The 15,438-nt window shown below is 44.9% G+C and overlaps 1 protein-coding gene across 1 annotated transcript in view; it reads left to right on the plus strand.

Annotated features, from left to right (window-relative positions):
• Positions 1-966: 966 nt before the first annotated feature.
• ZYG11B (zyg-11 family member B, cell cycle regulator) overlaps positions 967-15,438 on the plus strand; it is a 64,846-nt gene continuing 50,374 nt past the window's right edge. The window contains exon 1 of the mRNA XM_073593504.1: positions 967-1,197. Coding sequence (XP_073449605.1) covers positions 1,195-1,197 — 3 coding nt within the window. The 5' untranslated portion in view covers positions 967-1,194. The remainder of the gene's footprint in view (positions 1,198-15,438) is intronic.

The following is a 15,438-nucleotide window of genomic DNA, read 5'->3' on the forward strand; positions in this document are numbered from 1 at the left end:
CCCCCAAGCTAAAACATTAGGGCTCATTCAGACCACAACGCAAGCTGCTGTGAACCGCTTATGCCTGTTGTTTAGGGGCAGTGCTTTGTGTTGTTACGCAAGACCCTGTTTACCTTTTTTGTTTAACTTTATTGAACTGTCACAAAATGACACTTTATTCAAGTCTATGCATCTCAGCATGTCTGTGTTTTTACCCAATGCAACCTTCCTCAGCACAGTGTTGTGATGTGAACGTTGTTTTCTATGTAGCCTGTTTTGATCTGTGGAGATGTATAAAGGAACCTTATCATCGCTGACCACCTTAAAGCGGAATTCCACCCAAAAGTGGAGCTTCCGCTCATTTGTCTCCTCTCCCCCTCTGCTGCCACGATTGGCACCTTTCGGGGGGGGGGGGGGGGAAGGGGCCGCAGCCCGTGACATCACCGCGGGGCTCCCTCCTCCTCTCCCTGTCGCCGGGCCAGTAGGAGTGAGGAGCGGAGCCTCGCACATGCGCAGTACGGTTCCTGGCATGAAGCCGTAAGGCTACACTTCCGGGTTCCCTTACCAGCAATGGCGGCGGCAGCACCCGACGGGTGATGGAAACATCAGCTCCGGTGCCGACATCGCTGGACTCCAGGACAGGTAAGTGTCCGATTATTAAAAGCCAGCAGCTGCAGTATGTGTGGCTGCTGGCTTTTAATTTTTTTTTTGGGTGGGGGGGCGGACCTTCGCTTTAAAGTGATTATAAAGTCTAATTTAAAAAAACAAGATTCTTTTCTATACTCACTGTATATATATATATATTTATACACACACAGTCGGTGACTGCCTTGTACACAGTCTGCTGTGTGGAGTATATACAGTATATATATAGAGAGATGGAGATGGTCCAGGGAGGGAGGACGGTCCTCTCAGGCCCTGTGTGTTATATGAAGGACAGATCTCAGAGAATTATGTAAGCAGGGATCTGTCCTGGCTGACCCCAGTCCTCTCTTATAACTTGCGGCCCCTTTAAGAGAGGTTGCATAGCAACGCGTTCATTTCCCGGCCTGCTGTGCCCGGGCCTCCCACTCCGGGCTGGAGGCTGCACCTTCACAGCGGGCCGAGCCCAGCTCCCCGGGCCCGAACCCCACCGCACACCTGACAGCTCAGCCCCGCTCCGGGCCGCAGTCCGCCAACACCGGAAGCGCAACAGGGACACGGCCTGGGCACAACATGGTACGTTCTGTATGTGGTACTGTACTGCCTGACCCCCCCCATCTCCTTCAACAACATGGTACGTGCTGTGTATATTAAAGTTGGGGGACTGCACTGCCTGACCTAACACCCCCTCTTTACCATAACATGGTAGGTGCTGTTTATTAGAGGTGGGGGACTGTACTGCCTGACCTGACACCTTGTTCCCAACAACATGGTATGTGATATATATGGGGGGGGGGGGGGGGTGAGTGTACTGTCTGAACCCCCCCCCCCAACATGGAATGTGCAGTGTATATTAGAGGGGGGCTGCCTGACCCCCCCCCCCCATAACCTGGTACATGCTGTGTAAATTAGAGGTGGGGTGGCTGTACTGCCTGACCCCCTCCTTACAACAACATGGTACGTGCTGTGTATATTACTGTACTACCTGCCCCACCCCCCCCAAAAAATATAGTATGTGCTGTGTATATTACTGTACTGCCTGACCCCCCCCCCCAACATGGTACGTGCTGTGTATGTTACTGTACTGCCTGACCCCCCCCCCCCCCCACAATATGGGTACGTGCTGTGTATATTACTGTACTACCTGACCCCCCCCCCACAATATGGGTACAGGCTGTGTATATTACTGTACTGCCTGACCCCCCCCCCCCCCCACAATATGGTACGTGCTGTGTATATTACTTTACTGCCTGACCCCCCCCCACAATATGGTACGTGCTGTGTATATTACTTTACTGCCTGACCTGACCCCTCCCCCCCCCCCCCCCCACAATATGGTACGTGCTGTGTATATTATTGAACTGCCTGACCTGACACCCCCCCCCCCTTCATAACATGGTACGTGCTGTGTATATTACTTTACTGCCTGACCTGACCCCTCCCCAACATGGTACATTAGAGGCAGGGGACTGTACTGCCTGATTTGACGCCCCCCCCACAATATGGGTACATGCTGTGTATATTACTGTACTGCCTGACCCCCCCCCCCCCCACAATATGGGTACATGCTGTGTATATTACTGTACTGCCTGACCCCCCCCCCCACAATATGGGTACATGCTGTGTATATTACTGTACTGCCTGACCCCCCCCCACCCCCCCCCACAATATGGGTACGTGCTGTGTATATTACTGTACTGCCTGACCCCCCCCCCCCACAATATGGGTACGTGCTGTGTATATTACTGTACTGCCTGACCCCCCCCCACAATATGGGTACGTGCTGTGTATATTACTGTACTGCCTGACCCCCCCCCACAATATGGGTACATGCTGTGTATATTACTGTACTGCCTGACCCCCCCCCCACAATATGGGTACGTGCTGTGTATATTACTGTACTGCCTGACCCCCCCCCACAATATGGTATGTGCTGTGTATATTACTGTACTGCCTGACCCCCCCCCACCCCCCCCCACAATATGGGTACGTGCTGTGTATATTACTGTACTGCCTGACCCCTCCCCCCCCAATATGGTACGTGCTGTGTATATTATTGAACTGCCTGACCTGACACCCCCCCCACAACATGGTACGTGCTGTGTATATTACTTTACTGCCTGACCTGACCCCTCCCCAACATGGTACATTAGAGGCAGGGGACTGTACTGCTTGACTTAACGCCCCCCCCCCCACAATATGGTATGTGCTGTGTATATTACTGTACTGCCTGACCCCCCCCCCCGCAATATGGTACGTGTATCTATAGGGAAAAAAAAATGCAAAGCTGTTTGTCCAGTGAAACTGCTGGTACATCTCTTCTGTGTGAATGGTGCAAAAAAGAATGTTCTGTTTCTTCTACAGATTGAATGTTATTCATTAAAAAAAAAAAAGTGGTTTTGGAAAATACCGAATTATGGTCACTAGATGGAGCTGAGGAGGATTATAGGAAATAAGTAATTATTATCGAAGATCCTCGGCGCCATCTAGTGGCCATAGTGTGGCATTTTGCCAAACCACCCTGTTTTTTTACGAATAACATTGACCTGTAGAGGAAATTGGAAAATGTTTGAATCTGCCTCATTTTCAGGTCCCGGCCGTACATCAATGGTGGGGACTTGCTGACAATCACAGTGGGTGCCGGCTGGGATGCTGACACCCTAAACCTAGAAGAAGGGAATGTGATGTACGGGTACATGGATTTGCCTGGGCGGGCGGTCCGAAAGTGGTTAAAATTGATTCTATATTTAATTCTATTTCTAAAAATAATTATTGGTACAACAGATCACTGATCACCCCAATGTTTCATGTGCTGTAGATCTGAACATTATTTTAGGGGTTCCCCGAGATCTCAAATGGCCAGGGGTTCCTCCAAGGTAAAAAGGTTGAGAAACCTTGATGTAGAGTGCTACCTTTGGCTTTCTTTTGTTAATAAGAACTAATATTTGCTTAAGGATTTTCTTTTTGATTTTGTCCTGATATTTTATTACAGTAAGGCCTGGTTCACATGGGGCGTATCATGCCTACACCCCTACGAGGGCCGTCTTTACCAGCTTGGGATGTGTCCGCTTGCAGGCAGTCCCATTCAAGTTTAGAATAGCTATAAAAGAATTAAATTACAGGACATAATGAGAGGGGGAATCTTTTTGCTATGCACGTTCCTGTCCGCTTGTCAAATTTTTGACATGCAGCTTTGTCCACGCAGCCAGTGATGTATTTTTGTTTTGTGCCGCCCTCGGCAAGACTAAAAATCTGGCGCCCTCCCATCTAAATTTGTCCCACCCCAGCCGCGGTATACCGTTCTCGTCTCAGGGTCTGATGTGGGAAGCTGCAACCATTCACAGTAAACAGCTGGGGCTTCCTCATCAGACCCTGAGACATGATTGGTCCAAGTGCCATATAAAGAATTACTGCTCATGAACTGACGCTTGCGGTGATACCTCACATGTGGGACGATCGCTGTTTGTGTGCGTGGGGGACTGACATGTGCGTTCCCCTTTGTGTGCGAGCGCAAGAGGATGGGGGCACTTTCATTATTATTTTTTTTTTTTAATTACTAATTTATTTTATTTTTTTACACTTGCTTTCAGTTTTTTTTAATCAATTTTTTAGGACTCGTGCACACTGGACGTTATAATAATGCTATAAAAACGCCAGTAGTTTTGTGATGAGTTTTTCAACGTTTTGCAATAACGTTTTTTCAGCGTGTTTTTTTTTTTTTTTTTTTTTTTTTTTCAATGGGATCAAAAATATTGATAAACGCTGGTGAGCTGTGTTTTTGAGCGTTTATTGGCGTTTTTTTATGTTAAATCGTTTTTATAGCTGAAAAACTCTCAGAACCCACTATTTTTGTGCATGGACACATAGGATAACATGTTGGTGAGTTTATTGAGTGTAAAAAAAAAAAAAAACGCCTGAAGCCAAAAACAGCAGCTGTAAAAACCTCCTCTGTACTCAGAAGCATTCAAAACACCAAGATCTGTGTTTTTAAATGCTATCGATTTTTAAAAACTGGCGCCGATGGTTTCCAAGTAAACTGCAAGTGATGTCATGGTATTGCTTATTTATTTATTTCAGGTACTTGTATAGCGCTGTCAATTTACGCAGCGCTTTACATATATACATTGTACATTCACATCAGTCCCTGCCCTCAAGGAGTTTACAACCTAAGGGCCCTAACTCACATTCATACATATTAGGGCCAATTTAGACAGGATCCAATTAACCTACCAGCATGTCTTTGAAGTGTGGGAGGAAACCGGAGTATCCGGAGGAAACCCACACAGGCACAGGGAGAACATGCAAACTCCAGGCAGGTAGTGTCTTGGTTGGGATTCGAAGCAGCGACCCTATTGCTGCGAGGCGAGAGTGCTACCCACTACACCACTGTGCTGCCCAACTTCCGGTTTACTGTTACGAACATCTAATCAAAGCCAATTCCAGTGTGGCAGCCAGCCGGTAGACTCAACGGCTGATCGCTCAAGTCTACCCTGTGAACCAGGAAAGCCCAAGAGAGCCGCTGGAGGGGGGGGGACGTCCCGGAGGTCGGCTTTCTCTTGGCTTACTAGCCACTCAATTGCTATTGCAAGAGAGCCAACCTCCGGGTCTAAAAAACGATACCGGGGTGATGCCTGCAACTGCAGGCATCATCCGAGTACAACACCAAAAGGTGCTTGAAAACTGCTGCCCAAGGCAAATGCCTTGTTTGCCTCATGGTAAATATACCCCTGCATGCAGGAACCCTGCATCCAACCTCTATAGGCTACCCGCACCCAGCCTGATGCAGATACGATAACAAAGGGGGCCTGCACGAAGGATAGGTGTCAGCACCCATCTGAACAAAGCCTTAACCCTAATTCACGGTTTACAGGTGGTTGAGAGCCGATACTGACACTATCTGAATGCATGCCTATCTTTTATTTTTCGATCCAAAGGGTGACGTTGGTTTCGCACCCCAACCACAAGCAAGTGTTTGTCACATGGTTGAAGCACAGTTCTGTTTGACTTCAATGGATATGCTTGGCAAGCAGCACCACCTGCCACATGCAACCCGCTGTATACATTTTGCCACACTGCAATACAGCCATGACAATGTGTACAAACCCGAGCGACTGCCATGTCAGCTTGTAGGTAGGCAGTTTGGGGGCGGTGAGAACACAGACCAACCGCCTGTTATTATCGCCTCTTTAAATGCACGTGTACATGAGGCTATAGTGCAAAGCGTCACCATAAAGTTGTGCTCATAAGTTTACATACCCTGGCAGAATTTCTTGGCCATTTTTCAGAGAATATGAATGTTAACACAAAAAAACTTTTTCTTTCACTCATGGTTAGTGTTTGGCTGAACTAATGTATTATCAATCAACTGTGTTTACTCTTTTTTAAATCATAATGGCAACAGAAACTACCCAAATGACTCTGATCAAAGTTACATACCCCAGTTCTTAATACCGTGTATTGCCCCCTTTAACATCAATGACATCTTGAAGTCTTTTGTGGATGAGGCTCTTTATCTTCTCAGATGGTAAAGCTGCCCATTCTTCTTGGCAAAAAGCCTCCAGTTCCTGTAAATTCTTGGGCTGTCTTCTATGAACTGCACGTTGAGATCTCCCCAGAGTGGCTCAATGATATTGAGGTCAGGAGACTGAGATGGCCACTCCAGAACCTTCACTTTATTCTGCTGTAGCCAATGACAGGTCAACTGGCCTTGTGTTTTGGATCATTGTCATGTTGGACTGTCCAAGGAGATCCCATGAGCGGCTTCCTGGCTGATGAGTGCAAATGTTCCTCCAGTATTTTTTGATAACATACTGCATTCATCTTGCCATCATTTGACCACATTTCCTGTACCTTTGTAGATCACACATCCACAAAACATCAGCGTCCACCTCCATGTTTCACAGTAGGAATGGTGTACCTTTCATCATAGGCCTTGTTGACTCCTCTCCAAATGTAGCGGTTTATGGTTGTGGCCAAAAAGCTCAATTTTGGTCTCATCACTCCAAATGACTTTGTGCCAGAAGGTTTGAGGCTTGTCTCTGTGCTGTTTGGCGTATTGTAAGCTGGATACTTTGTGCATTTGCATAGTAATGGCTTTCTTGGCGACTCGACCATGCAGGCCCCATCTTTCTTCAAGTGCCTCCTTATTGTGCATCTTGAAACAGGCCACACCACATGTTTTCAGAGAGTCCTGTATTTCATCTGAAGTTATTTGTGGTTTTTCTTGAACAATTTTCTTGGCAGTTGTGGCTAAAATATTAGTTGGTCTACCTGACCGTGGTTTGTTAAAGTAAAAAAAAATGTACGTAAACATTAAAAGAATAAAAAATGTAAAGCGCCCCCGTCCCCATGTGCTCGCACGCAGAGACAACCGCACACGTAAGTCGCACCTGCATATGTAAATGCGTTCAAATCGCACATGTGAAGTATCGCTGTGTGCGTTAGAGCGCCAGCAACAATTCTAGCACTCCTCTGTAACTCTAAACTGGTAACCTGTAAAAAATGTTTTAAAGCGTCACCTATGGAGATTTTTAAGTACCAAAGTTTGACGCCATTCCACAAGTGTGCACAATTTTAAAGCATGACATGTTGGGTATTTATTTACTCGGCGTAACATCATCTTTCACATTATACAAAAAAATTGGGATAACTTTACTGTTTAATTCATGAAACTGTTTTGTTTCCAAAAAAACGCGTTTGAAAAATTGTTGCGCAAATACCGTGTATACCTTGTGACGTAAAAAGTTGCAATGACTGCCATTTTATTCTCTAGGGTCTTTGCTAAAAAAAAACATATATAATGTTTGTGGGTTCTGAGTCATTTTCTAGCAAAAAATTATGCTTACTACACGTAGGAGAGGAGTGCAAGATAGGCCCGGTATGGAAGTGGTTAAAGTGACCTGTCATTTCAGATACGTCATGGGTAGCGCCTGTTAGCGGGCACTATGTCCTTCACGGGGGGTGCTGGACCTCCGCTCTAACTATGTGTAATGTGTGTACAGTGTGCTGCTTTTCACTAAAGATTTCTGTTCCTCATCCCTGCTTTGCAGAGATGAGAAACTGACAGATCGCTCCCTTTGTACAGAGCTCTGTTTTGAATGTCAACACAGCTCTGGGCTGTGATTATACACAACCGATCAGCGTGTCCCGGCCCTGAATCATTGGCCTGGACTTGCTGACAGGCTCCTGCTGTGTACAATTACAGTGGGAGCCAGCCGGGGGGCACGCTCCAAACACAGAAGTATGCAGTGACAAACCAGTAGCAGTACAGTGCGGCGGTCGTTAAGTGGTTAAAGCATATGTGAACTATCCTCTTGTAAAACAACCCATTCAGTTTAAAATAGAAATGCAAGTAAAACATACAGTGCCTTGAAAAAGTATTCACACCCCTTGACATTTCCACATTTTGTCATGTTACAACCAAAAACTTAAATGTATTTTATTGGGATTTTATGTGATAGACCAAACACAAGTGGCACATAATTGTGAAGTGGAAGGAAAATGATAAATGGTTTTCACATTTTTTTACAAATAAATATCTGAAAAGTGTGCATTGTAGTCGGGCCCCCCATTTACTCTGATACCCCTAACTAAAATCTAGTGGAACCAACTGCCTTCAGAAGTCACCTAATTAGTAAATAGAGTCCACCTGTGTGTAAATTATTTTCAGTATAAATACAGCTGTTTTGTGAAGCCCTCAGAGGTTTGTTAGAGGACCTTAGTGAACAAACAGCATCATAAAGGCCAAGGAACACACCAGGCAGGTCAGGGATAAAGTTGTGGAGAAGTTCAAAGCATGGGATATCTTTTAATATCCTATCCCTGCTTTAAACATCTCACTGTTCAATCCATCATCCGAAAATGGAAAAAGTATGGCACAACTGCAAACCTACCAAGACATGGCCGTCCACCTAAACTGACAGGCTGGGCAAGGAGAGCATTAATCAGACAAGCAGCCAAGAGGCCCATGATAACTCTGGAGGAGCTGCAGAGATCCACAGCTCAGGTGGGAGAATCTGTCCACAGGACAACTATTAGTCGTGCACTTCACAAATCTGGCCTTTATGGAAGAGTGGCAAGAAAGCCATAAGAAGTTCTGTTTGCAGTTTGCGAGAAGCCATGTGGGGGACACAGCAAACATGTGGAAGAAGGTGCTCTGGTCAGATGAGACCAAAATGTAAATTTTTTGCCTAAAAGCAAAATCCTATGTGTGGCGGAAAACTATTACTGCACACCATCCCCACCGTGAAACATGGTGGTGGCAGCATCATGTTATAGGGATGTTTTTCTTCAGCAGGGACAGGGAAGCTGGTCAGAGTTGATGGGAAGATGGATGGAGCCAAATACAGGGCAATCTTAGAAGAAAACCTGTTAGAGTCTACATAAGACTTGAGACTGGGGCGGAGGTTCACCTTCCCAGCAGGACAACGACCCTAAACATACAGCCAGAGCTACAATGGAATGGTTTAGCTCAAAGCATATTCATGTATTAGAATGGCCCAGTCAAAGTCCAGACCTAAATCCAATTGAGAATCTGTGGCAAGACTTAAAAATTGCTGTTCACAGACACTCGCCATCCAATCTGACAGAGCTTGAGCTATTTTGCAAAGAAGAATGGGCAAAAATTTCACTCTCTCTAGATGTGCAAAACTGGTAGAGACATCCCCAAAAAGACTTGCAGCTGTAATTGCAGAGAAAGGTGGTTCTACAAAGTTTTGACTGAATACAAATGCACGCCACACTTTTCACATATTTATATGTAAAAGGGTGAAAAACATTTATCATTTTCTTTCCCCTTCACAATTATGTGCCACTTTGTGTTGGTCTATGACATAAAATCCCAATGAAAAACATTTTACGTTTTTGGTTGTAACATGACAAAATGTGGAAAATTTCAAGGGGTATGAATACTTTTTCAAGGCCCTGTAAATACTTTATTTTATTTTTTTCATTTTTTTTTTATAGGTGATCACATACCCCCGGTTCTCGGCTGCATAAGTAGCTCAGAGACATGGCAGAGGAGAAACAGCAGCACACTGAACTTCCCACTGAATTGCTGTACTGGGGTGCTATGTGTGCACAAGTCTGATCATTGGAGGAGAGCAGGCTGAGTTTCCAGCACAGCCAGAAAACTGACCACACTGTGCTGCTATGCCTATTGTGGTCAGTATTTAATAGGAAAACAGAGGGTCTGGCAGGAACACCAAGGATTTCACACAAAAGAAGCAATACAAAGAGAACATGATACCTTTTAACACAAGTATATGGTACAGCAGGCACATATGAGGAATATGACATTTTGGGTTAACTTATTCTTTAAATGACAGGGATTCCAATTGTGGAATACTTGGATGACCATCTATTGCAGTCAATGTTGTGTGGGTTTTTTTTTTTTTTTCTTTTTTTTTTTTTTTTTTTTTAGGATGGAGTCCAATGAATCCATCACATCTGGATCTAGACCTTCAGAAATCCTTGCTGATTCTGTCACTTTGCCTGGAATATTTGGGCCTGATGTTGAATACTAGCTAGGCCAATGTGTATCTTCCATCAGATGTGCCTACTGTATGCCTGCAAGTGATTGATCATTTTTCAATGTATGCAACTGCTGGTTCTTTTGGTAGTGTCCTTCAAGACCATTCCTTATGCACAACGTTGCACCAGGATATTGCAGCACAAGATCCTGTTGCAGTAGAACAAATCTTCCTTCGTCTCTGCACAAGGAGATCAATGCAAATCTCCTGGCAAAGTCATCTCCAGTCTAGTGACTCCAGTCTCCTCTGCTACTAGCTGGGAAGTCATTTCTTTCTTACTGGAAGATGGCAACAATGCATGTGGCTGTTGGGCTGGGAAGAAGTGCAGGGTCTCCAATGCGCTCAAGGGTCCTGGAGCCCAGAGGAGTCCCTGTTGCGCATCAGTGTGCTGGAACTTTGAGTGATAAGGTAGACTCTGATTCACTGGATGCACCTCCTGGATGGACACTCTGTACAGGTGCAGTCAGACAACACCACAGCTGAGGCGTATGTAAACCATCGGAGAGGGACCAAGCATGGCAGCAGTGCTGTAAGTCTCAGACAACCTGAATTGGGCAGGTGGTCCAGTACCAGTTATGTCCACAGTATACATTACCAGGATAGAAAACTGGCAGGCAGATTCTCAACCTAACAACTCCGGCTAAGGGAGAGTGGGCCCTTCATGCAGTTGTCTTCCAACAGACCTGCCAAAAATGGGAGACACCAGATGTAGATCTGCCGACTTTGCTTAATTGGAAGGTAAACAGGTTCCTAACAAGGGCAAAGGGCCCTTATGCAGATGCACTGGTAGCTTTGTGGGATCACTGCACTTCGATATATGCTTATCCACTGAAAAAAATGTTGCCATGACTACTATGCTGGCTAAAAGTTGAGGGTATTCAGAATGGCCCTGCAGGTTATGGTATGTGGACACTCCATAGCCTGGCGTCTATCACTGATGAAAATGCTCGTCTATCACTTTACTTTACAGTTACTGGCTTTAATAGCTTGGCTGTTGAAAGCGAAATGTTTGTTTTATACAGTCATCCATACTATGCTCACAGTTCGCAAAGGCAACGTCCTGTAAAATCTACTATTGTGTGTAAAAGGTATATATTACATGGTGTAAATCCCTAGGGGGTATGCATTCGTATGTTTTTCAGTTGCTTGTCTCCTGGGCTATTTCCCAATGTGGACTGGAGCAACAGCCAACACAATTAAGGATCAGGTGTTAGCCTTGGCCTTCTTTTTCCAACACCTTCTGGCATTGCTGCCACATGTCTGTACTTTCATTCATGTAGTTAAACATGTTTCTTCTCCTGTAAATCCACCATTGTCACAGTGGGACCTTTATTATCTAGCATTGTTGGGTTTTTAAGAGACCCTCTTCAAGAACATCGGAGAGATCCCACTGCTGACATTGTCCCAGAAAGTGGCTTTTCTGGTGGCCATTATTTGGTACACCGAGTATGGGAATTGGTAATTTTGTCCTGCAAACCTCCATAGTTTGTGTTGCACAAGGATAAAGTCATCCTGCATCCAAGACTTTCTTACCAAAAGTGGCATGAGTCTTCAACCTGAATGAGGACATCGTACTTCCATCACTGTGCCCTAAACAAGTTTTGTAAGACCGACTCCCTGTTCATGGTTGTAGAGGCCCTGTCTTGTAGCATTGACTGCTTCGATCTCTGGATCCGGCAGATCATTGTACAAACCACGGCATCAAACATGAGAGCCGTATTCTGGTATTCTGGTAATGGCTCTCTCGACTTGCATGGTAAGTCCATCCTGGGCTTTCTGCCTTTAGACATCGATAATGCAGATTTGTAAGGTGGCTATGTGTTCATCACCATCCACAAGGTGGATGTGGAAGCATCAGCCAATGCCAGTTTAAGGCATAAAATTTTACAGATGGCTGGCCTGTAGCATTTAATTTATTAAAGTGGTTGTATACCTTTTTTTGTATTTTTACCTACAGGTAAGCCTATAATAAGGCTTACCTGTAGGTAAAATGAATAGGTCCTAAACCTGTACGGTTTAGGAGATATTCACTTTGCATGCAGCTGCTGACGTCAGCGGCGCATGCGCTGTGAAGGTCCGGCAGACGCTGTTGGACCTTGCCGGAAAAAAAATAAAATCATTTGTAGGGGTTTACAACTGCATTAACGGTTTGTCTATTTTTTTTTTTTTCTTTTTTTGCCCACTGCATTGCGACACTGTTCTGGGACCTCACAGTAAGTGAAGTAAAGCAGAGCTGTATCCTCCAGTGACTGAAAGAGAATTTTTAATTTTTTTTTTTTTTGTACTCTCTGTAAAATCCTTTTTTTTCTTTCTATTTTGTTAGTACAGAAATCCCTCTTTTTTGGATAACATTGAGAATGCCTGTATCTGTAAAAATTTTGGATTTTCCATCAATTTTATAAATTTCAGTGGTCACCATGACAAATTGTCATGGAGATTCTCTCCAGCTAAAACGCCTATGGACCTGCTTTGTGTGTCTTATGGACACGCTAAGTGGGGCTCGGGAGAGAGCATGCATGAGTGCCCCCACAGCAAGCAGTTTGCTCTAAGTGGCACTTGGCGGAGGGGAGCCAGGAGCGCCGGTGGGGAACCGAGAAGAGGAGGATCGGGGCTACTCTGTGCAAAACCACTGCACAGAGCAGGTAAGTATAACATGTTTGTTATTTAAAAAAAAAAAAGTAGTCTTTACAATCACTTTTAAGTCCGTTTTTAAAGCTGAAGTGTAATCCACTTATATTTTACACTCCCTGGTTCCTCTCTCTCTTATTAACGCGCTAACAAAAGTTTTTTTAAATGAAACCCTTTCTTTTTTTATTACAAACCTTATTTTAGACCCGGTGATGTCATCACTAGGTGTCTGAGCTTCTCTATGAAGGCAGATTATGGCTGGAGAGAGGGGCAGTAGGGTGCTGTATGTTGCCCCCTGAAAACACAAGTACCTACCTCCGTACTCCTCTCAAGAGCTGTCAACCCTCATGCAAGCAGTGGGGTTGTTTTTGGCAGGTGGGTGTAAGTCTGGAGGAGACGGTGTTCTTAGGCAGGCTGCATGTAGACCTCCCCAATAATTTCACCGCCTCCATGAGTGAAAGAACTGAAATTCAAGGAATGAATGGGGTGGGCCAGGGACAGTCAGGCTGGGGAAGAAAGAACTCAATGATGCTGGGTGTCATTTAGCCAGGAAATTAGACGGGCTCTATCTGCCTTGCCCAGCTTCTAGTACACGCTGTGGGCTTCCCTTTTTTTTTTTTTTTCCAGTTTTTTTGTTTTTATGCATGTGCATCCTGAATAGCAATGCACTGCATGCTATGTGTAGTACCATGCGTTTACTACAGCACAAAGGCCCTGATCATGAACCTACCTGCCGCTGTGTGAGCAGAGCCATAAGCTAAGGGTGTTCACCCTTTAATTGGTAGAATCAGAAAATTAAAACCTTCTATGTTTAGAGCTTGGCTATCCTGCAATGCAAGGAGACGGGATGGAAGGAAGAGATTTTGCTGACCAGCATAGAAAGAAGGGGGGAAAAGTAAGAAGGTCCAATAGTCGCAGGTATTATACTAAAACTTGTATTTAAATGTGACCCCTGCCATACGCTCTTTAGGGCAATTGGGTCATCTGATTGTCCAATGCATTGCTGGGGCTCTAAGTAGCCGATCATCTGGCTCTGTTACGTCTTGGCAGGGTTACATTCTTTTAGCCTTGTGTGATTCAAATCAGTGACTTGGAGCTTACCCAGAGCTTCTACTGTTTACTCTGCAGACAAACAGAGGCAGAGCAAAGGAAAGAAAAATTGATACAACCGGGAGCTCCAGGCAAGCTGCTAAATACACATACATACACTATATTGTCAAAAGTATTGGGACGTCTGCCTTTACATGCACATAAACTTTAATGACATCCCAGTCTTAGTCCGTAGTACAGGGGTCAGCAACCTTTTTCCAAATAAGGGCAAGATTTAATGTATGTGAATGCATGGAGCGCATTCACCTGCTAATCAATGAAGATAATGTTAAACAGCCCCTGCACCACTGGCCCCCTTTACATTATACCGCCCCCTGCACCTGTGGCCCCCTTTGCATTATACAGGCCTGCACCTATGGAATCCTTTACATTACACAGCCCCCATACCTCTGGGCCCCTTTACATTGCAACCCCCCCACCTTCATCACACAGCCCCTCAGCTGTACAAGCACAGAGGAGTGGGGAGCGTAAACATTTTTTATTTTATTTTTTACTTTATTTTTATTTCCTTTTTTTTTTTTTTTTTTTTTTTTAACACTGTCCCTTTGAAAAAATATTTTCTGATCACTTTTATTGCTGTCAGGAATGTAAAAATTTCTTGTGACAGATACTCTTTATGGAGGAATCTTGGGTCTATAAGACCCCAAACCCCCCCCCCCCCCCCCCCTTTTGCACTTAAAAGCATTCAAAATACCAAGTCTGGCTGTTTTGAATGCTGTCTTTTTTTTTTTTTTTTTTTTTTTTTTTTATATTTGGCGCCTTTAACCACTTACCGACCGGCCACTGTATATGTACGTCATTATTTTGAAGATGGATATCTTGGTAACGGCAGCAGCTGCTGCCACAACCGGGGTATCCATCTTTAGGGCCGGCGGTTCTGTGTATGATAATGGTGGTCTCTGCGGCGAATTTGCCGCAAGATCACCGTTATTGGCGGCGGGAGAGGTGCCACCGCTCTCCCGCACCCTCCGCCGCTTACCGGAGCCATCGGTAGCGGCGGAGGCGATCGGGTCCTTTCACTTCCTAGGTATGGAGACGAGTGAGGCTAAGATGGCCCCCACCCGTCTCCATACCATAAGAGGGCGGAAGCGACGTCATAACGTCAGCTCCGCCCATTTGTCTTAAAGGCACATTTTTTCAAATATGAGATCTGAGGAGTTTTTAACCCCAGATCTCATATTTAAGTGGACCTGTCATGCTTTTTTCTATTACAAGGGATGTTTACATCCCTTGTAATAGCAATAAAAGTGATCCAATTTAAAAAAAAAAAAACAGTGAAAAAATAAATTAAAAAAAATAAGAAAAAAAAAACTATTTTTAAAGAGCCCTGTCCCGACGAGCTCGCGCACAGAAGCGAATGCATACTTGAAGCGAATGCATACGTGTGTAGCGCCCGCACATGAAAACGGTGGTCAAACGACACATGTGAGGTGTCGCCGCGACCGGTAGAGCAAGAGCAATAATTCTAGCCCTAGACCTCCTCTGTAACGCAAAACATGACATGACATGAAGCGTGACATGTTGGGTATCAATTTACTTGGCGTAACAT

This window comes from Aquarana catesbeiana, linkage group LG07 (assembly GCF_042186555.1).
Source record: "Aquarana catesbeiana isolate 2022-GZ linkage group LG07, ASM4218655v1, whole genome shotgun sequence".
Lineage (NCBI taxonomy): Eukaryota > Metazoa > Chordata > Amphibia > Anura > Ranidae > Aquarana > Aquarana catesbeiana.